General features: G+C 37.3%; 1 protein-coding gene across 1 annotated transcript; it reads left to right on the forward strand.

Annotated features, from left to right (window-relative positions):
* Window positions 1–2,394: 2,394 nt before the first annotated feature.
* On the forward strand, window positions 2,395–13,518 carry LOC140232049 (uncharacterized). The gene is made up of 3 exons (XM_072312200.1): window positions 2,395–2,736; window positions 10,179–10,373; window positions 13,201–13,518. Exons 1-3 carry the CDS (start codon window positions 2,638–2,640, stop codon window positions 13,360–13,362), a joined length of 456 nt encoding a protein of 151 aa, XP_072168301.1. The 5' UTR covers window positions 2,395–2,637; the 3' UTR covers window positions 13,363–13,518.
* Window positions 13,519–21,847: the final 8,329 nt, after the last annotated feature.

Consider the following 21,847-nt stretch of genomic DNA (forward strand, 5'->3'; position numbering starts at 1 on the left):
GAGGGAGATGGGCAGATAGGAGAGGGGGGTGGGGGTGGGAGTGCTATGGTTTCTGTGATATGAGGTTACACCAACTGTCATTAATGTTTCAATGCCGTTGGTCTGTGTACAATGTCGGAGGCAGTTACAGATCCAGGTGCTGGGGGTTTTTAACTTAATATTGAACATTGCACATTAAAATCTTGTACCACTATGGCATGCATCATCGCACCCTTCATTTCTAATCTCCCAGGTATTCTATAGATACATTTCTAGGTCCATTTTACTGATCAGTATTCGCTTCCTAGTCATGATGAAAATATAATGTAAGTTCATGGGATCTGTCATTACTGAAGGCTGTCTCTTCTTTGTTCAATTGTTGGTATTTTACTGGTTTAATTTTGGGACAAATAATCAGGTCATTTTAATGCTTCCATCCAGAAGAGTGCCAGAGACATTAGATTGTTAGCCTGAGGATGGTCCATGGTGAGTTTCAGTATGTCGCTGCAACATGCTCAAATTCTTGTACAACATCCTCAAAAGCCAGCAACATGTAATGCAACATCCTCAGGAATTGGCGACATGTTTAAAATAAAATGTAATAAAACATATGAAAAACTTGTACAAAACTTGAGAAACATCAAACTAATTAGAAAATTTGTGCTCAAAACATGAGACAGAACATCAAATGTAAGTAGCACAACAGGGAATAAGTTGTGAAGTAATGCACACACTCTCGGTGTGCACTCTGTTGCAATCAATTTCCACAATATTCTGACATTCAGAGCTTTCAACATGCACAATTTTTAAGTTGTGGACTACTCTGATTAGTATTGTTTTTGTTTTTGTTTTGTTTGAGTTGTCCTTGTATCCATCCAATATTAATCTTCTTTTTTTTTATGAGATAAGAAAAATGCTGTGGTGATATTTTTCTTGATGATTAAGAGTGATCAGCAAAGTCCCACAGTCAGTGTAAAAGGTTAAAAGGTTGTTGAACTTTAATTCAAAAAAAAAAAAAAAAAATCATTTTTTAATGTCCATGATTTTGTCTGATGAATAGATATCAAGAAACGATCATTTAGAGTTTGAATCTTCCCGCTCCATTTGTTTTCTCCCTCTTAGAATTTAGCTTCTTGTCCCACAACCTCTTTAAATCATTAAAAAGAAAATCAAACTAAAAACAACAAAAGAAAAACAGAAGAAAAAACATTCTTGATCTATACCTTATTCACTTTTTGTCATACATAATACACTGGTTAAAGAAATAAAGCTAAAATAGGACCAGATTAAGAGAGCATCTATCGCCCTAGAGCTTCCAAGGCCCGCTTGAGAGCCCTAAACCCGGCAGCAATGGACGTTGCACTTCGCGCTCTTGAAATGTTCGTGTTCGCTATTCACGTCCGGAATGTATATACTCGATTAATTTAGAAGCCGCGATCAATTATGCTTTAGTTTTTCTCGGCAAAGAAACCATAACCATGCTCAAAGAGATCATATAACTACCGTACTTGCTTAAAGCAAAAATCAGATAAACAAAAATCTTCCTCAACCTAATTGTCATCTTTTGAGCCGAGCGCTTATTATAATTCATCGCTCTTTGCGTAGACTTTGACATGGCGCCATCCTTTGTTCACTTTGGGCGAGGCGTGGAAGAGTGATCCCTGCGAGAACCTTGTGTTGTGTCTTTCTATTTTTACAAAGAGAGCGCAATGCACTTAAGAATAAGATTATCCCCACCCTAATTCTTTTCTTATGTGTCCGTTTCAGCCCAGTTGATTTAAAGTACCGGAAAGAGTTCCTTATGTCCCCCCCCCCCCCTACCAACTTGCACAAAACAAACTACTATTCCTTTTTACCAATAATAAACTAAATAAAGGTTATGCCATTTATGCATGGGAAGACTTCCCATAACCATTTTAGTCCACCATCAGCACAAAAAAAAAAAAAAAAAAAAAAAAAAAAAAAAAAACAGCAACCGTTGTGCAAACTAGTGGTGGGGGGGGGGGGGGTGGACATAAGGAACTCTTTCCAAAGTACCTGTATTCTTTCCTTATTTCAGTTATAAAAAAATTCTGCTTCCAAATTTTTTGCCGTATTATCAAGGGCAGCCCTGAACGAAGCAGCCCTGAGCGAGTGATTTCCGCATTGAGCCTGATCGGGTGGCTCATCAGGTAATCACTGAAGATCAATTTCCATAGGTAATTCACACTCTAGCGGGATTGTGATGATTGCTATTTAAAGTTGAACGAGGTGTGATATCTTCGCACCCCACCCCTACCCCGTGATTATCGATTTGCTGTTCTCGACTGCTGGCGTCTCATTGTTGGCCCAGCAACTTTCGTGACAATCAACGCGAAAACGCCATAAGAACTCGCTGCTTGAGCGCATCTCCGCGATAGACGAGATTTGCATGAATAGTTTCTATTGTTGTCGATCTTGGGGCGGAATGACAATTGGGACTATACACGTCAGAGACACGTGCACCTAGTAGGCCTAACCCTGTAAGACTAGTCCAACGTAAGTATCAACACCAGCGGCAAAGAAGGCGGAGTGAATTCAAACAAGGACTGGACGAGTTGAAGACAGATTTACCAACTCGAGACGGAAACTCCTACAGGCTTTACTGCAAGATTCGGACGAAATTTAGCGGAAGAGAAGATGACACGAGCAAAACTTCTGAAAATGATGCTGTGGCTCGTCGTGGCTGTCGTCTGCTCTGCGATTTCGATATCGCAGGCCGAAATGGACGAGGAGCAGGTAGGCTTCGGACTACGTCCGCCGAAACTAGGCTACCGGGTGGACGAAGCGACTCGGAAGGGGGTAGGCGCTATGGAGTATCCATACTTCATTTTGCCGATCACATCATGCTTAGCTTATAATCACAGCGGCACCCCATATTCTTGTATTCTTGTCGTTCATCCATAGAGCCACAGAGCGAAATTTGCTTTATCATTGTTTTATACAGCCAAGTGTGACTATTGTTGGGAATGAAGTAGATTGACTAATGCGCTATACACTCGTACTAACACTGTTTACCATCACCCATCAGTAGGCATAGGGCGTACAGGGCACTTGGAATCAATCATTAGTACGCGGAGGCGTGATGTGGATGGCGTCGAGTGGGTTGCATGATAGTCCCTTGACGCAGGGTGAAAAGGTTGCCTAGGAGATTAGGAGGAGGGAAAACGCAAAACGCATTGTAACATCGTCTGGTAACGGCAATGAGATACAGTATTTTACTTTCTGACATGACTCTCGACGGTCTTCGAAAAATATTCTTCAAAACACTTTCCATGGAAATTTCTCGTTAAAAGGCTAACGTAATTCGTCACCAAACTGATATGCTCGGGATTTTACATATTAGTTTACCCACATTCACATATACGTTCTTCTGCTACATAAAATATGCTCCCGGTCATTTCTCTACTTCGATAATTTTCAAATTTATTATTTTAATACTCTCCTCCTTTATTCTGTTTTACTTAAACGCAGGGCAGCCTTTCAAATGATGACAGCGTGTCATCCTCCTTGCTGTATTAAGCTGGGGAAGGGATATTAAAAAGGAGAGTGGGGATTGTTTCGCATCAGGGAGCATCAGTGATTTTAGAAACACGCTGAAATCAAAGTGTGGCCAAGTGTGACGCAAGGATTGAATTCTCTGCATACGGAGAAGCCTGATTGTAACCAACTCCAGCGGCAAAAGCCATGTTTTCATGTTGGGATATTACGGAACGCCACGATAACCATTTGATTTCTGCTGCAGGGTGCATGGAAGCCACTTTCATTTCCGTTTAACCCTCCTGTAAGCCAAAACTTCATAACACCGCTGCATTCCATATTTGTTATGTATCACTGTTGCTGCTGGTTATGACAGTTTTGAAGGGGAATTCCCGACCAGTTTAAAGTTGAGGAGGTGACGAAAATGTTAGTTTCCCACTGTGTGTGTAACATTGTTATTCCAGCACGACCGAGTCATAATTTAGATATTTGAGACTGGTACAAACCATGATTAAACCCTCAAAAAATAAACAACAAGAAAAAAAAAACCAACAACAACGAAGAAGCAAAACCCAAAATTGAAATGTCAATACATGTATTTTGCAAACTATATGGAAGTTGTAAGACGATGACGTCATCTACGTCATCTACTCGCTCATTCGTATATTCTATGCATATTGACTGTTCAAGAAACGTTTTGTGAAAGTTGGCAAAACTTTAGAATTTCATAACTTCCTCAATGTCTTTTCCGGGTTTGATTAATTTTTGCTCGTGTGCTCATAAAATGTCGCTCTTTTTTACAAGACTACCTTTAACTGGTTCGCAATTCGCCTTTACAGGGTGTCTCAAATAAAACTATATACATTTGAAAATGCAACTGCGGTTTACTCATGCATAAAAATTTGGTTTAATAAACCATAAAATTCACTCAGCAAACCCGAACAGTTCGCAATTGATTATAAATTTATTGTATCAACGTCAGTTTTGTAAGCTCCAACGGACTCACCTGTCGCAAATTTAAAAGGTTAATTCCTGCGCAGCCTAATTTTCATTCCCTTTACAAAAGTGAGCAGTGCTCATTCAAGCATGAATTATTTGTAGACTTTTTGGTGTCATATGAAATTTGAGTCCATAAGCTAAGTGGCGTATCTAGGGGAAACGGCGCCCGGGGCAAGCGCGAAAATTGCGCCCCTAATTTCTGAAAAAGTGTTCAACCCCAACCCCATCCCGGTAGGGACTTTAAACAAAGTCTACATGATATGCTTTTTTTCAAGCACTTAAAAGAGGTCTTTTGAGGGTGATTTAAATGTAGCGAATTTTGATAAATTTGGCGAGCGAGCGCAGCGAGCGAGCCGAAAATTTTGTATTTCAGCTTACAAAACATGGAATTCTTGCCATTTTTTGCTTATCAAATCTTACAATTCTAATCAAGATATAGTGACGGCCTTATAGATAACGATTTATACCAACAAAATGAGGACTTAAAAAAATATTCTAAATTAGTGCGCGCGAGTGAGCCGAAATTTGTATATTTCTGCGTCATCATCACGTTTTGTTCTTATCTCTCTTTTTTATATGTACATATAAATTTTGGCGAGCGAGCGCAGCGAGCGAGCCGAAAATTTTTGTATTTCAGCTTACAAAACATGGAATTCTTGCCATTTTTTGCTTATCAAATCTTACAATTCTAATCAAGATATAGTGACGGCCTTATAGATAACGATTTATACCAACAAACTGAGGACTTAAAAAAATATTCTAAATTAGTGCGCGCGAGTGAGCCGAAATTTGTATATTTCTGCGTCATCATCACGTTTTGTTCTTATCTCTCTTTTTTATATGTACATATAAATTTTGGCGAGCGAGCACAGCGAGCGAGCCGAAAATTTTTGTATTTTAGCTTACAAAACATGGAATTCTTGTCATTTTTTGCTTATTAAATCTTACAATTCTAATCAAGATATAGTGACGGCCTTATAGATAACGATTTATACCAACAAACTGAGGACTTAAAAAAATACTCTAAATTAGTGCGCGCGAGTGAGCCGAAATTTGTATATTTCTGCGTCATCATCACGTTTTGTTCTTATCTCTCTTTATATATATATATATATATATCTATATATATATATATATAAATTTTGGCGAGCGAGCGCAGCGAGCGAGCCCAAAATTTTTGTATTTCAGCTTACAAAACATGGAATTTTTGTCATTTTTTGCTTATTAAATCTTACAATTCTAATCAAGATATAGTGACGACCTTATGCGATAACGATTTATACCAACAAACTGAAGCCGAAATTTGTATATTTCCGCGTCATCATTACGTTTTGTTCTTATCTTTCTTGATTTGTTTTCTTTTCCGCCCCCCCCCCCCCCCGTATGTTCGAAACCGTTGGCGTCCTGTTTTGATCCAATCGGCGATCGCCTTCAGAACGAAAGAAATTGCAGCCGCTGCTCAGTGAAACATTTTGCCTGCTAAATATTAAATGACAAGTGTGAACACAATAGACATTGTCATTTTGTCCGCGTCATCGTCACGTTTTGTTCTTATCTTCTTCTTCCTTTTTTTTGATAAATTTTGGCGAGTGAGCGCAGTGAGCGAGCCGAAAATTTTTATATCAAATTAAGCTTACTAAACATGGAACTCTTGTCATTTTTTTCTCATTAAATCTTACAATTCTAATCAAAATATAGTGACGGCCTTATAGATAACGATTTATACCACCAAACTGAGGAATTGGAAAAAATACTCTGATAGTACGAGCGAGTGAGCCGAAATTTGTATATTTCCGCGTCATCATTGCGTTTTGTTCTTATCTTGTTTGATTTGGGGTTTTTTTTTGCCCCCCCCCCCCGTATGTTCGAAACCGTTGGCGCCTTTTGATCCAATTGGCGATCGCTTCAGAACGAAAGAAATTGCAGCCGCTGCTCAGTGAAACATTTTGCCTGCTGAATATTAAATGACATGTGTGAACACAATAGACATTGACATTTTGTCCGCGTCATCATCAAGTTTTGTTCTTACCGTCTTTCTTATATATATTTGGCGAGCGAGCGCAGCGAGCGCGCCGAAAATTTTTGTATTTTAGCTTACGGAACATGGAATTCTTGTGTGAACACAATAAACATTGTTATTTTGTCCGCGTCATCATCATGTTTTGTTTTTATCTTGTTTGATTTGGTTTTCTCCCCCCCCCTTCGAGTTTTTTTTCTTCTTCTTCTTCTTCTTCTTCTTCTTCTCCTTCTTCTTCTTTTTTCTTTTCTTCTTCTTCTTCGTTTTTTTCTTTTTTTTTCTTCTTTTCTTCGCTTTTTTTTTTTCGTTTTTTGCGCCCCCACGGAGTGGCGCCCGGGGCACATGCCCCCCTTGCCCCCCCCCCCCCCCTAGATACGCCACTGCATACATATAAACCTTTTCCACAAGAATTATATATTTCTTATTCGGCAGCCATTTCAAAAGTGTATAGTTTTATTTGAGACACCCTGTAGTAATGCTCTCGTGCTGCACAATCAAATTTATTCTGCTCCCTTCCTACCAAAACTCCATGCTCACGTTTAAAAACGCAATGTTTGACAGAACGATGACATTTTCATTCAATCCAACAAAAAGTTTGGCTCGCATGTCGCGTTTTACCTTGCACACATATCACAATATCATCCACAAGATACGCCAATAAGAAATGAGATCTTACCGTTTCATTTTCAACATTATCTATCTTTTAGAGAAGTTGGATCCATGGTATATGAGCTAATAAATTGTTAAGGTTGTATCAACTTGGTAATGATTTTATAAAGAACTATATACTTGAAGATGATACCATATCAGGGCCCTGTTTTATGAAGAGTTATAATTGATTATATAGTTGATTTCTATCATAAGTCTATGGCAGCCTCTGTGGTAAGGGAATTTACAATCGATTATATCTTTTGATAAAACGGTACCGAGTTTGTCGGAACTTATCGTAAAAGTGATAAAATCGGCTATCCAGAAGTGCAGTTTTTCAAACGCTTTCATAACATACAGGTCTGATTCACACTTTTGCACATATTCCCGGATGAGATTGACTTTCGTTTTATTATAATATTTTATAAGGTGAAGTTTCATTTCATTGAATGAAAGATAGGTATATAGGCGCAATATGCTGGAGTTCTAAATGAATTTTCAGATTGCTTGGAAAAATGGCGGCATCGAACCCCGATCATCAAAGGTGCAAATACACCTGTGGAATTCTTTTATGCATCCCTATAGAAAATCGACAGCTGTTTGAATAGTTATAGCCAGGTGGAACTCCAGCTCTTGAACCGCCCAAGTGAAAGCCGATATCGCTATAGAAACCGGTGACGCTTTCATTGTTCTGACTGTGTAAATTTCTTCGATTCAAGTCAATTTAAATATTGAGTTTTTGCGGTTCTCCCACTCCACCTTCAATCAAGATCCGCTCCGTAATATATTCAGATTTTATAAATGTTTCGTCTACAAAAATGTTACCCCTAACAATTGCCTAACAACCACAAAGCATGCCGGACCGGCTTGCCCTATACAGATTAACAACTAATCGAATTACTGCCTATATGGAAGTTTTTATATTTTTTATTTTTTTTATTTATGTTTTATTGAAAAAAATTATACAGAATCACACTATTTACAACAATTGATTAGAATAACACAATCACTGAACAATGTAGAGGAATTGTAAAAAAAAGAACAAAAAAGACAGAACATTAGGTTATCATATACAAATCAGATCTTGTTCAAGAGCGATATTCCGAGATGGGGAAGGAGAATAAAACAATCACGCAAACAAACTAATGAGTGACCAATTAACAGTTTCATCCTCCCTTCCAACTGAAATAAAAAAGTGCGTGCAGTGCCTATATGGAAGTTACTGGGAGGGAGCGGATGAATGAAAATTAATGTCCTTTTTTTAGAAGAATGTTTTGTTTGTATGCGATCGATGGGAAATTGTGAGGTAACTCATAAGCTCACTCAGCATCATTTTTATACATGTACACTTATCAACTGTTTGAGAACGTTTGCAAGAGAATAGCGAATCTTTAAAATTTCATTACTTTCAATCCAGATTTTTATCAAATTTTCCCTGTTGTGCTAAAAACAATTGAATTTTCTCCTCAGACTAATTTTTGAGTGGTCCGAAATTCCCCAAAAGATTAACAAAAAAACTCATAGTGGTAGGTATATCATCCATTATCATCATGAATGTTGCGCATGCTATCTGCAAAATTATTTAAGACAATCAACGATTGCCTCAAACATTTGCCCCGTTTTATCAAGGAGATTCAAGAGAATTGAGTCGCAACTGTCCTATTTCCTTTGAAGCCACATCCGATGCCGCCACTCGAAAATATTTGAAGCATGTGGCAAACTGGATCTGCCGCGCAGATAGGAAGACTATTGACTTAAGTCTCATCGCTTTATCACCAACCACTTTTTTTTTTTTTTTTTTTTTTTTTTTTTTTTTTTTTTAGATGGTAATTACTTTTTGCCATCCCTACTTATAAAAGATAGGTGATATTGGTAAATATCGTTTCAAGTAATAAATAAACAAGCATATTTTATAGAGCCAACATTACGTGAACATTAAAAATGAACCATCAGATTGCTCAGCAAGACGGCGGCATGAGGCCCATCATCAAAGGCACAACTGCATTTGTGGAATTCTTTTGTACATCAATAGAAAACTGACAACTGTTTGAATGTATTACAGCCAGTTGGAACTCCGTCTCTTAAACCTCCTTGGTATAGTATAGTACATGATGCGAAATTGCTAGGCCCATGCATGGAAATGTCTGCTTTATACGATGTGTGCGCTACTATTATATCCATTGCAATGAGCAAATGCCTCTGCATCTTAATTGAGTATTTGATATGTTTTCTCATACTTCGGACTATATATACCATATCTGGCATATTGCAACATCACTTGTGTGTTTGAGCACAACTGAATGGTGTGCAGTGATGGTGTAAAATAAACATTTTTCTTACGACCATCGCATATAGGAATATATTTTTCTCCTGCATCCACAATACCCTAATTTACGAGAGAGAGAGAGAGAGAGAGAGAGAGACAGACAGACAGACAGATAGACAGACAAAGAGACAGACAGAGAAAGAGGGAGAGAAGTAAATGAAGTAAAGCCGAGATTTAGATGTGGATTGAGTGAAAGCAGCAATATTAGTAGACCCATCTGTGAAAGTTTGAGAAAAATCGGACAACCGATTAAAAATTTCTGAATTTGTAAAGTTTCATTGCCGTCATTGCTGCATAAGAATTAAGACTACTAAAGTTCATGACGTCATGTACGGACAATAATATAAAGAAAATGATAAGGAAAGTTCCACAAAATGTCATTTTTCAAGAAAAGGATATATTCCATCGACTTGTTACTGATATAATTATGTTTGGGGTAATATAACTCCCCTGCTTTCTGAAAGAGGTAAGTCAAGTGCACTTTTACTTTGCTAGAACAGTGAAAATATGTTGATTATGAACTGATATGCAGTAGAGTTATATAATGACTTTTTTGTAATGTAGTCGTTTACTACATATTATCCATTATCCCTTTCTTAAAAGAATAGTGATTATCCTCCCAAAGAGTTTTTGTGGAAGCACTGAGATTAACTTCGATGATTATTTTGTTTTGTGTGTGCGTGTCGGTATGTTTGTGGTCTATGCACGCAGATCAAAACCAAGGGACGGTCACTTCTGAGAAACTTCCGGTCCAAGTCAAGCAAACTGGTCCAACTGAAGTGGACGGAGTGGACAAACGGAGACGTACCGCCCGATGAGATCGAACGACTGCACAGGTTTCGCTCCGAGTGTCTCGAAATCATCCGCGAGGCCGAATTCGAGATCAAGCAGCGGGTCGTTGATGCGGTAATTATCTTACTCGTGTTATCTTTGTACCACTATCACTGCTTTGGAAAACTTTTAATAGCAGTATGATCAGTGACAGATTCTATTCGATGTACTTTAACCCTATAAAGCCCAAGGGAGGGGGGCACATTGTGCCCTCTACCATAATTTATTTTCGTTTGCCGCTCCTACACCCTTTACCCGATTTCGATCAAATTTGGTGACTTTTCCTGAAATCTTATTGCGCATATTTTGATGTATAATTTAGCTATGTCCGATATTGCTGGTTGCCATGGCAACCATAAATTGCCAACCATGTTCGTCAGATTTTGCATGATTTTCTGTTCCAATTTCAGTTAACAGTATAATAATGGATGAAATGGGGGTTTTCTTGGCTGTTATTTGCTGAAGGACCAAAGGGTGAAGGAATTATGGTTTTGAATTACCCTGAAATGGTTTCCTTATTTCCTTTATTTTCTATATGACATAGGCATCAAACAATAGATATAATAGAAATAATCGAAAATACAGCATTTTCCAAAGACTACCATTTTATTTTGTGTTATCTTCACACAACCTTTGCCTGTAATATCATTTGTTTATCATATTATCAATCTGCAAACTCAAAATTACAATATTTTGGAAATATGAAATGCGATACCAATTATGTATCCATTCCAAGCAAACATCATAGGTTTTATATATTTCTTTATATTGTAATGAAAAGAGCCCCTATGTGTTGACCTTGAGAAATTTGAACCATAACATATAGTGAAGGTTGACTTTGTGGTAAATATGAAAATGATTGATATGAAATAAAAAAGGTATATACTGGGGAAAAAGAAATAAACACATTTTTTTACAGTATTTCCTATGTATTTCTTTATATTTTGGTAAATAGCACCCTCAGTGGATGACCTTGAGAAATTTCAAATGTTGGGTCATGTAGAGTACGAGTTGCTCTACCCATGTTCCAAATATGACGGTCATACATCATATAATAAAGAAGTTCGATAGGGGAACACAATGTGCCCCCCCCCCCCCCCCATGGGCCTGGAAGGGGTCAAAATGGCTTGGGCTTTACATTCTGATCGAGTACAAGGTAAATTTCTGTTTGGAGGTATTCATTTCTACAAAAGGGCCAGCCATATCCATGGCCCGATATGTTGTATACTGAGAGAATGATTATTTCTGTAACCGGTAAAAAATTAGTATTTGCAGTTTTAAGTCCAGCAAGTTTCTATACCATAAAAATATTTTGTTGAAGACTGGTGGAACCACACTGAACAGGAAACGAGGTCGGATAAAAACAGTCTATATCAGAACATAAATTATAGTATTATAGGTAACCTCTATACGGTAATAGGACAAATAAGTCTGCATTCACTCATGCCGTGTTGTCGTTCTAACCAAATGGAGCCAGAAAGCTTGTCAACGACGTATACTATAATACAATATAGCAACAATAGCCATGCATATATAGGAATATGCACCGTTGATTCAGGATATTGACATACATTAGAGCGGAACTTGATAAATTGACCCACTGACGAATTTATTCATATTTATGGATATTTTCCCCTTCGGCCTCTGGTAATAAATATCAGGTTACCTGTTACATGATTAAGCCCTATTTTGTAATCCGGTTTGCACGCATTACTACATAATAGGCAAATCTCTGCTATGCTTTTTACGTCAGTTACGTTCAGACGGCAATCCTAAACTTCAAGGTTAGCTAACTTCGAGAATAAGCTCTTGCCCCTTAAAGGGATGATATAGTTTTGGTTGAGGAAGGGATTCAGGCTTTAACTTTTTGCGAGATGATTAGGAACCACTAAATATGAAATATTAAAGAGCGTACAATTCGGAAAGGAATTCAAAGTTTATTTCATGAAAATGAGATATCCAAAAACAAAGCGGTCCTAATATAGGTTGGATCCTTCCTTTTATTAGGGCGACTTTGTTTTACTTTGTTTGATATCTCAGTGATTTCAAAACTAATTTTCATCATATAAATTTTTAATCCTCTAAGACTTGTATTCTTTCTAATATTCTAAATGACTTTATGGATGTATAGAGGTTTTCTCGTTTGCTCTTGGGATTAAAGTATCCAACACCGAAATGAAGGTTGGTAATTGTTGTCAGTATTCACAGATGATTAAGGGGCATCTCGGAGCCGTGTTGCTGTTCACTAACGGCATGCTAACCATTGCGCGCTTTTCTGCACTAAATGTATTGGATTCCGCGTTTCAATATTTTGTATTGTCGAAAATTCGGTATTTGATGATTTGATTTGTGCCAGCAATCAGTATTGTATCTTCAACATTTTCTTGGTCTCCCCCCCCCCCTCTCTCTCTCTCTCTCTCTCGACTTTTGTCATTTTCTCTTGATATATGTCGTCAGGAACGGAACTTGGCGGAAACTTTGGAAAACCCAATTATCAGCTTGCAATATGTGAAGTCTGTTTTTGTGTGTGTGTGCGTCTGTGTGTGTCAACGTAAACCAGCAATAGGTACATTGTGGGAGGACCCCGTTGTTTTCTCCCATAAACAAAATGCCCCCACAGTGTCAATTTTCACCCCAACAGTGCTGACTAAATAAAGCGAAACGGAAGACGGAATACCCAACATGTACCTCTTGCTAGTCCTCATTTACAGTTGTTTATAACCATGAAATAATACGAGTGCAACTGTCTCATAATGCAAGTGTTGCATCACATTATTATCTCAGTCTCGCTGTAAAAGTCCGATTATAAAAGTGCTGCGATTGACATTGCAAGCAGCAGGTTTTTATTTGTTTGCTTGTTTTTCAACTTCCATAATCATAATTATTATCTCTCCCGTGATAGATCGCCGGCGCGGAGACCAAAGTTGACCCGAAGGTTCCGCAGGAATCCATTGACATCGCCGAGCTGTTCATGGGGGCGTTGTTCGCCAACTCCTACGCCGAGCAGTCGCATCGTGAAGATAGTATGATGGAAATAGTGAAAGGTGTACTAGATCGTGTATAGCACTGGCAGCACGTTGCTATACTAGTACATTATATGAAATTTAGTTCTCCACACGCTGCAACTTGAATAAATGGCATTTCCTGGACAGGCTGACAGGGTCAATTTTGGCGATAATAAAGTACACTTTTTTTTGTAGACGTGTGTTTTTTTTTAAATATATTTGTATTGTATATGTGTGTATATATCCTTTCTTGGTAGATAATATGTTCTATGATAAATTGCAAGGATTGAGAAAAATACCAAGTCAAGATTGTTATGTTGTCCAAAATGTTGGTCAGCTTTTATTGTTTCCTCGTCTTTTTGTGTGTGCTTGTTTTTAAAGAAAGTGCAGCTTATATCGAGAAGAAATCATCCCCCCGAAATATGTATATATTACAATTGTATCAACACTAGAGTTGAGGAAAAGGATCGCAGTGATTTTCCGTAAAATCGAACCACATAATGGATTACCAACTAGTATGTTTTTGTATTTTATTTTTCATCTAAAGTAAGGAAATGTTTTTTTATCAAACATTTTAATAAGTACGCAGGTGCGCGTATTCCGCGCTTTTAAACCAAGATGTGATTTTTGTCTTCGAAATGTTGTAGTTGCCTCCTGTTGTTGTTGCCTCGTCTTTTAAACTGTGCCTGGGAAAGTTTTGCTTTACAACATCTGACAGTCTGAAGAGGTTTTCAAGTGAGTCCCAACGTTTCCCTTCCTTATTCATTTGCAAGGTTTTTTTCATTTTCTCGTGTCGGGGTACTGGGGGCTTTCCCGTCGAACGCGTAGGAGTTCCGATCCCCCAAGTACAGAAAACCGCTTGGTGAAAACGCAACTTTGAGTACACTGCATTGCAAGCGACTTTTTGTTTTTGTTTTTGTTTTGTTTTGTTGTTTTTTTTTAATCAAATTATCCTGCTGTTCCAAAAGGCACATGATGTGAACGAATCAAGGAAAGAATAAATTATTCAAGGCACGCCATGGCACTAGGAAAAGGAAAAGGGAAACGGCAGAGGTTGGCATTTTTCCACAACCCTCTGAAAGTAACAATTAATTTGCGTGGTGTTGGCGCAATTTTCATACTGTTAAAACACACACACACACACACACACACACACACACACACACACACACACAACCCACATCATTTGCCAAAACGACTGAAAATACACTGTACTTTGCTACATGAGTCAGTATTGGCAAGGTGACAGTTTGGTCAACTCTGAAGGACAAATATTTTTGTGTTAACTCTACGGACGATTTTGTGTCTACGATCAAACATTTTTGTGTACAATTGTCGGATTTATGTATTGAAGTAGTTTAAATACAAAGAAGTGCTGTAGATGTTTATGCCTATTCATACTTTTTTTGTGTGAATGTACCTGACTTGATGCCACAGACGATTTTATAAGAATTATTGCTTATAAATGATTATGACTGAATCAAAGTTTTCACGCTTTCTGAATAATTTATTCATCAGTAAAAACATTCACCTGTTCATACGTAAACAAGCATCCCGTATATTCTGTACATTTCCAGTTCTCTCAACTCAATATATCCATTTGAAGTCTCGTTAACCCTAAAGGGGCCGGGCTTTTTTGGCTATGCTCAGACCGGGGGGGGGGGGGGCGGATTCCGCCCCCCCCCCCCCCCTGAGATCTCGGCCATCGGTGGTGCGATCGCGATGAAATTTTGCATGCGTGAGACCCGCGTCATAATCTACAAGATTGTGTCATAAGATTTTTTGAAACAATCAATTTCTAATTTTAAGTAATTAATTATGCAAATTAAGCTCAAGGTGATATTTTAGCTTAATTAAAAGCATTAAGAGTCTAATTTTTGATCTGTAAATCTGTTTTAGCATATTCAAGAATTGTACATCACAAAAACTTCCAAAACTCATTTCAATTCTTATGTATTTTATTGTTTTCAGATTTTCTTATGTATTTCTTTGTTTTTCAACTTTTGTTTTTTCTTTGTTTTTTCATTGGAAATTGTCACTGACCACTTTTCTACCATAATTAGCACAAAATTAATCAATGAAAGTGATTAATTGTAAAAATAATCAGGTTTTTATGCCTTTCATGACAGAGCACTGTTTTCCATAGGAAATGTACACAAAATCACAAAATTGTGCCCGTTTTGGAGCGACATTCCGTTACAAAAATGGGCGTGGCTTCGCAAAAGTATGCGCGGACGTTGCAAATTTGGTCTCAAAAGTTGCGCGAGACTTGAACGAAGAAAGTCAAGGAGCCTCGCGATGAGGCCTTCTCGCGTTACAGAATTATAGCGCGAAACGTCGAGGGGGGGGGGGGGCGGATTCCGCCCCCCCTCCCCCCCCCCCCGGCCCTTTTAGGGTTAAGTGTGGTTCCGAGGCTTCAAGCTTTTGAATCCATGAATTGACAATATGAAATTACGGCATACCCATAGTGCATGCATGTCTGAATATGTACACTGTACATGTATGCATGTACAATGTATATATAAAATGAATATAATGAAGAAACAAACTGGCAATGCATTGTTGGCCAATAAAGCATAAATTGTTAAGACTCCTGAAGAAGGCATAGGACGCCCAAAATTTGAGTTGATTGTTAAACTCATGCTTTGAAGGAAAGATATTATTCAGAGGGGCGAAAACATGTTTGTCAATTTACAGATCAGCAGTTGCGATCTTGACAAATTTAATTTGTAGAGGGAGACAAATTGAAGAAACTCGCACCTGAAACTTGTGCTTTATTGGCCAAATTGCATTACCAGTTTGTTTCTTCACTCATTCATATGTAATATATATAAAAATGTGTGTGTGTATATATATATATATATACACATCTGTATATATAATATATACAGTACATATACATACATAAGCATTTCTTCGTGGGGCCAATACATGAAATCTCAAGTGTTGTAATGATACTGTATACATCCATATATATATATATGTATATATATATATATATATATATATATATACAGTTAAACTCGCATAAGTCGATCTTCTCGGGACTGAGCAAAACACATCGACTTAGGCGAGTTTCGACTTGTACGTAAGTCGAAAAAAATCGACTTAAAGTTACACCACACGTACGTATAATGTACATGTATGTTGTCTACTCTGGAGCCGAGAACTGGAGCGGTGTGCCCGATATTTGCCCTTCAGCAAGACACTTTATCCACATTGATGCAGGCCAGGGCTCCACACTAACTTTTATTTTGGTGGCCCCAAAATGATTGATTTTTATTTTTTGGTGGCCCGAACAAAAAAACAAAAAAACAACAACAACAACAACAAAAAGAAAAAAAAAAGCAAAACTAAATTGGTCCTACGTTCGGTCCGAAAGTTACCGTTATTTATTTCTGATTGTAAAAGCAATCATCCACCATTTACAAGTATTTTAACACCTTCCGGAGCCGAATGTTGCCGTTAATCATTTTCAAATGTAAAAACAAGCAACCGACATTCATTCTAGGATCTTACGGAGCTGAATATCATCCTTATTCATTTCCGAACGTGAAAGCAAACATCCGCTTTTTATTTCATCATCTAAATGAGCCGATTGATACCGTTAATCATTTCCAAATGTAAAAGAAACAATCTGTTACTTATTTTAGCATCGTACGGAGCAGAATATTACCGTTATTCGATCTCCAAATTCAAAAGCAAACACCCGACATTTATTTTATGATCGTAAGGAGCCGAATGTTACTGCTGTCCACTTCCGAAAGTGAAATGAATCATCTGACATTTATTTTGGCATCTTCAGGAGTCGAATGTTACATGCTATTTACTTTCGAACGTAAAAGCGAACTTTCGGCAATTATTTCATCATCGCACTGAGTTGAATACTATAGTTATTCATTTCCGAACGCCAAAGGAAACATTCAAAATTTATTTTAGCATCTTCCGGAGCTGAATGTTACTGCTATTTACTTTCGAACATAAAAGCAAACATAAGACATTCATTTTATCATCGGACGGAGTTGAATACTATTGTTATTCATTTCCGAACGTTAAAGCAAATATCAAACATTAACTTTACCATCAAACGCAGCTAAATTTACTGTTATTCATTTCGAAATTTAAAAGCAAACATCCGACAGTTATTTAGCATCGTATGGAGAAGAATATTACTGCTATTCACTTACGAACGTAAAAACAATCATCTGACATTTATTTTAGCATCTTCTGGAGCCGAATGTTATTGCTATTTACTTTCGAAAGTAAAAGCAAACACCCGACATTTATCTCATTGTCGTACGAAGTTGATTATTATTGTTATTCATTTCCGAACGTCAAAGGGATAATTCGACATTTACTTTAGCATCTTCCGGAGCTGAATGTTAATGTTATTTACTTTCGAACGTAAAAGTAAACATCCGACATTTATTTCATCATCGTACGAAGTTGATTATCATTGTTATTCATTTCCGAACGTCAAAGGGATAATTCGACATTTACTTTAGCATCTTCCGGAGCTGAATGTAATTGTTATTTACTTTCGAACGTTAAAGTAAACATCCGGCATTTATTTTATCATCGTATGGAGTTGAATATCATTATTTTTCATATCCGAACGTCAAAGCAAACATTCGACATTTATTTCAGCATCTTCCGGATACTTTTTTTTAAATCCTTATTCATTTCCGAACGCAAAATCAAATCTCTGACATTCCAAAAGTATAAGCAAACATCCGACATTTATTTTAGTATTATACGGAATCGAATATTACCGTTATTCATTTCCAAAATTAAAAGAGCAAACATCTGACATTTATTCAGCATCTTATGGACCCGATTGTTACCGCTTCATTTCCAAAACTGAAGGCAAACATTCGGCTTTTTTGGTGGCCCGGCGTGCGTTTTTGGTGACCCCGGTCGCAAATTAACCATTCGCGAAATCGTGATTCGATTCGCGAAAAGACTCCGCTAAATATAAGGCATAGATCGCTACACTCGGCAGGGGCTACGTCGTCCTTTCACCAGGTCTCGTTACAAAACCAAAATCTCGCGCGAGTTCTTGCGTTACCTATCGTTAATGTTAACGAAACATCGTTAATTTGCGCTAGGGATCGTTACTCATCGTTGCTACCGAAACGTTAATTTTCCCGATCGTTAGTTTGCGTTACTAACGATTCAGGTGAAACCGCTTGCGTTAATGAAACGTTAATGTTTATTTACGCAGTTTCTTTTGGTATATACTGTATGTAAACAAAAACTGGCGTCTCGTGATTTTGACAGTGATTTATTACACAATAAAATCTTATTCGACTTAGGCACAGTGAATTCAATGGTTTTTCCGTGAAAGTGTTCTTGGAATTTCGTCGACTTAAGCGAGTATTCGACTTAAAAAATTCGACTTATGAGTGAATTAATACACGTAAGTCAGTGGGGAAAAATCGGGACTTTTTAAAATTATCGACTTAAGCGATTATTCGACATATGCGATGTCGACTTAGGCGAGTTTAACTGTATATATATATATATATATATATATATATATATATATATATATACACATGTATATATAATGTGAAGCGGGCTTGGCCTCGTACGTGGTGGGTACTGCATCATTGGTATATGTGAGACGGAAGGAAAACTTGCAGTATAGACGTTGCAGTGGTGTTCAGTCTTGCCTTTATTCCCCGAGCTTTCGGCTATTTCACTAGCCTTTTTCAAGGGCTTGATGAGACATAACATAAAAGCAAAATAGCAACCAATTTGCATGCATTTGAACAGAAATAGAAATAGAAATAGTAATAACAAGAAGCCAATCAAACGGAATATAGGCAGTGGCACCAATTCGCATACATTTCTTTTGCTTTGTTTTATTGAGCACCTACTCACAGTGTCAAGAATGTAGGTGCACCTTATGTACTATAAAGACCTTGTACCTATATCTTATAAAAGAGTTTCACGGCGCGAATGACCTTCAAAGGCATGTAATTATTACTGTGTCACCGTCCCAAATACCCCCACGCCACATCACCCCTCACACTTCACTGCCCCCGCATTACATGTACGAACCCCTCACACTCACCCTCCGGACACCACACACACCACACACAAGCAAATCCCCACGCCCTAAAGGTAACTATTGTGCTTTAATTTATGTTGGTTTATGTATTACCGTTGGTATTACCTATACTTAACTACTACTACAACTGTATTTTTTCACCGCAAGTGTATGTGATAATACTACCTTTCCGTTGGAGCGAATGTAATATTGCTGCCCATGTTTCTTTTGCTTTGTTTTCTGTTTTTTGTGTTTGTTTTGTTTTTGTTTTGTTGTCTGCCTTATTCTGTTGAAATGTATGCGAATTGGTGCCACTGCCTATATTCCGTTTGATTGGCTTCTTGTTATTACTATTTCTATTTCTATTTCTATTTCTGTTCAAATGCATGCAAATTGGTTGCTATTTTGCTTTTATGTTATGTCTCATCAAGCCCTTGAAAAAGGCTAGTGAAATAGCCGAAAGCTCGGGGAATAAAGGCAAGACTGAACACCACTGCAACGTCTATACTGCAAGTTTTCCTTCCGTCTCACATACACATGTATATATATATATATATATATATATATATATATATATATATATATATATATATATATATATATATATATGTATATAGCACTCGGAGCTTATATGGAATATCTCATTAACATTTCTTTTCCGTGTACTAGTTAACTCTTTGACAGAAAGTATGTTTCAATATAGTATTTTTTGTCAGATATGTTTGTTCATCCGTGCATTCAAGGCATGTACTAGCAATGGATGAAATCGAAAGAAAACAATATTGGAATATATATATATATATATATATATATATATATACATATATATACACACACACAAATACCTGATGTGAGCCATCAATTGATGTTCAGTACAAGAGTAAATTTAAATGAAGCATTACTTTTAATGTGCTGTTTGAAACAATTCATATCCCATAACATTGCTGATGAACAAACATGACTTTGAAGTTTGTGGCGTTTTGCACAACTCGTACTTCCAGTTACATACATGACTATTGTATATCCAAATAATACACACAAGCACACAAAAAAATGCTCATCTTATGCTGCTTACAATGTAGATTTTTTTTTTTGTCTTTTTTTTTTTTTTTGTCTTTTTTTTAACATCCTAAATGGCAATAAACAGTGCCTTTAAATAACATTTATTTCCTGTAAGGAAAAGGAAACAATTGAGTTTGGGCTTGCCATGGGAGATCAAACAGGAATGACAACTACCGTTTTGTTCCAGCCAAAATCAAATTATGTACACGAATAACAAAGAAAATCAGTACTTGCACTAACCCAATACAACAATCACATCCCCCCCCCCCCCCCATCAGAAAGGGTACAATGGCACATCATTCCATAATGTACAGAATAGAGGAATAAAAAAATCTTAATTTCTTCCAATAACCTGTTTGTCACTGTCCAATTCCAGAAATGTTGGTTACGAAAGTTGTGTGAATGAATAATGAAGTTCCCTCTTCTTGAAACAAGACTACTGTAAAAGTGGATATTTTCGCGCGACTAATTTTTCGCGCTTGGCTGGTCAAGAAGAGTTTCACGTTTTTAATTCCGCGGAATCAAGACACAGGAACATATGGCAAGCAAAAATATTTGCACTAGTTTCTGGTTGCGCGAAATGGGCGATAATTTGAACACCGCGAAAATTTCCACTTTTACAGCAACTTTCCATAAACAAATTACAATGTATATTGAAGCACATAATGTCAATTTGCACGCACGGCGATACTCTGCTACAGCATTAATATGCATTTGATTAACACACATGTACTGCTAGTCTGTATACAGTGCACTTCCGTTATAACGAAATGCTCGGGACCGGCAGTTTTCTTTCGTTATAACGAAATTTCGTTATAACCGAACAAATATACAGCATTAATATGCATTTGATTAACACACATGTACTGCTAGTCTGTATACAGTGCACTCCCGTTATAACGAAATGCTCGGACCGGCAGTTTTCTTTCGTTATAACGAAATTTCGTTATAACCGAACAAATACAATATATAACAAAAACAAGGAAGCCACGCATATATGATATTCTTTTGGTTGAATACTCGTCATGCACTGGAAAGCTATGTGAACAATAAAACAAATAGTTATTCAATTTCAAATTATTGTATTACAATAACGCAAGTTCCCTCGGAAACTGTGCGTGACACACCAAGCAAACACACAGTGATGGTGATGAGTTCGCCCATGCAGAGACACTATAAATGCTTTTTCCGCTACGTATTTTCGAAAGCGATCCTCAGTTCATTATAACGGAGCACATTTCTTTTGTTTTTCTTTGTCAGTGGCGCTCGGAAAAGACTTCGTTATAACGAAAATTTCGCTATAACCGTGTTCGTTATAAGCAAATTTTGTACCATAGACTTTAATGGCGATAATTTTGGGACCAGAAGTTTTACTTCGTTATAACGAAATTTCGCTATAACCGTGTTCGTTGCAATGGGAGTGCACT

The sequence above is a fragment of the Diadema setosum genome, chromosome 8 (genome assembly GCF_964275005.1).
Source record: "Diadema setosum chromosome 8, eeDiaSeto1, whole genome shotgun sequence".
NCBI classification, from domain to species: domain Eukaryota; kingdom Metazoa; phylum Echinodermata; class Echinoidea; order Diadematoida; family Diadematidae; genus Diadema; species Diadema setosum.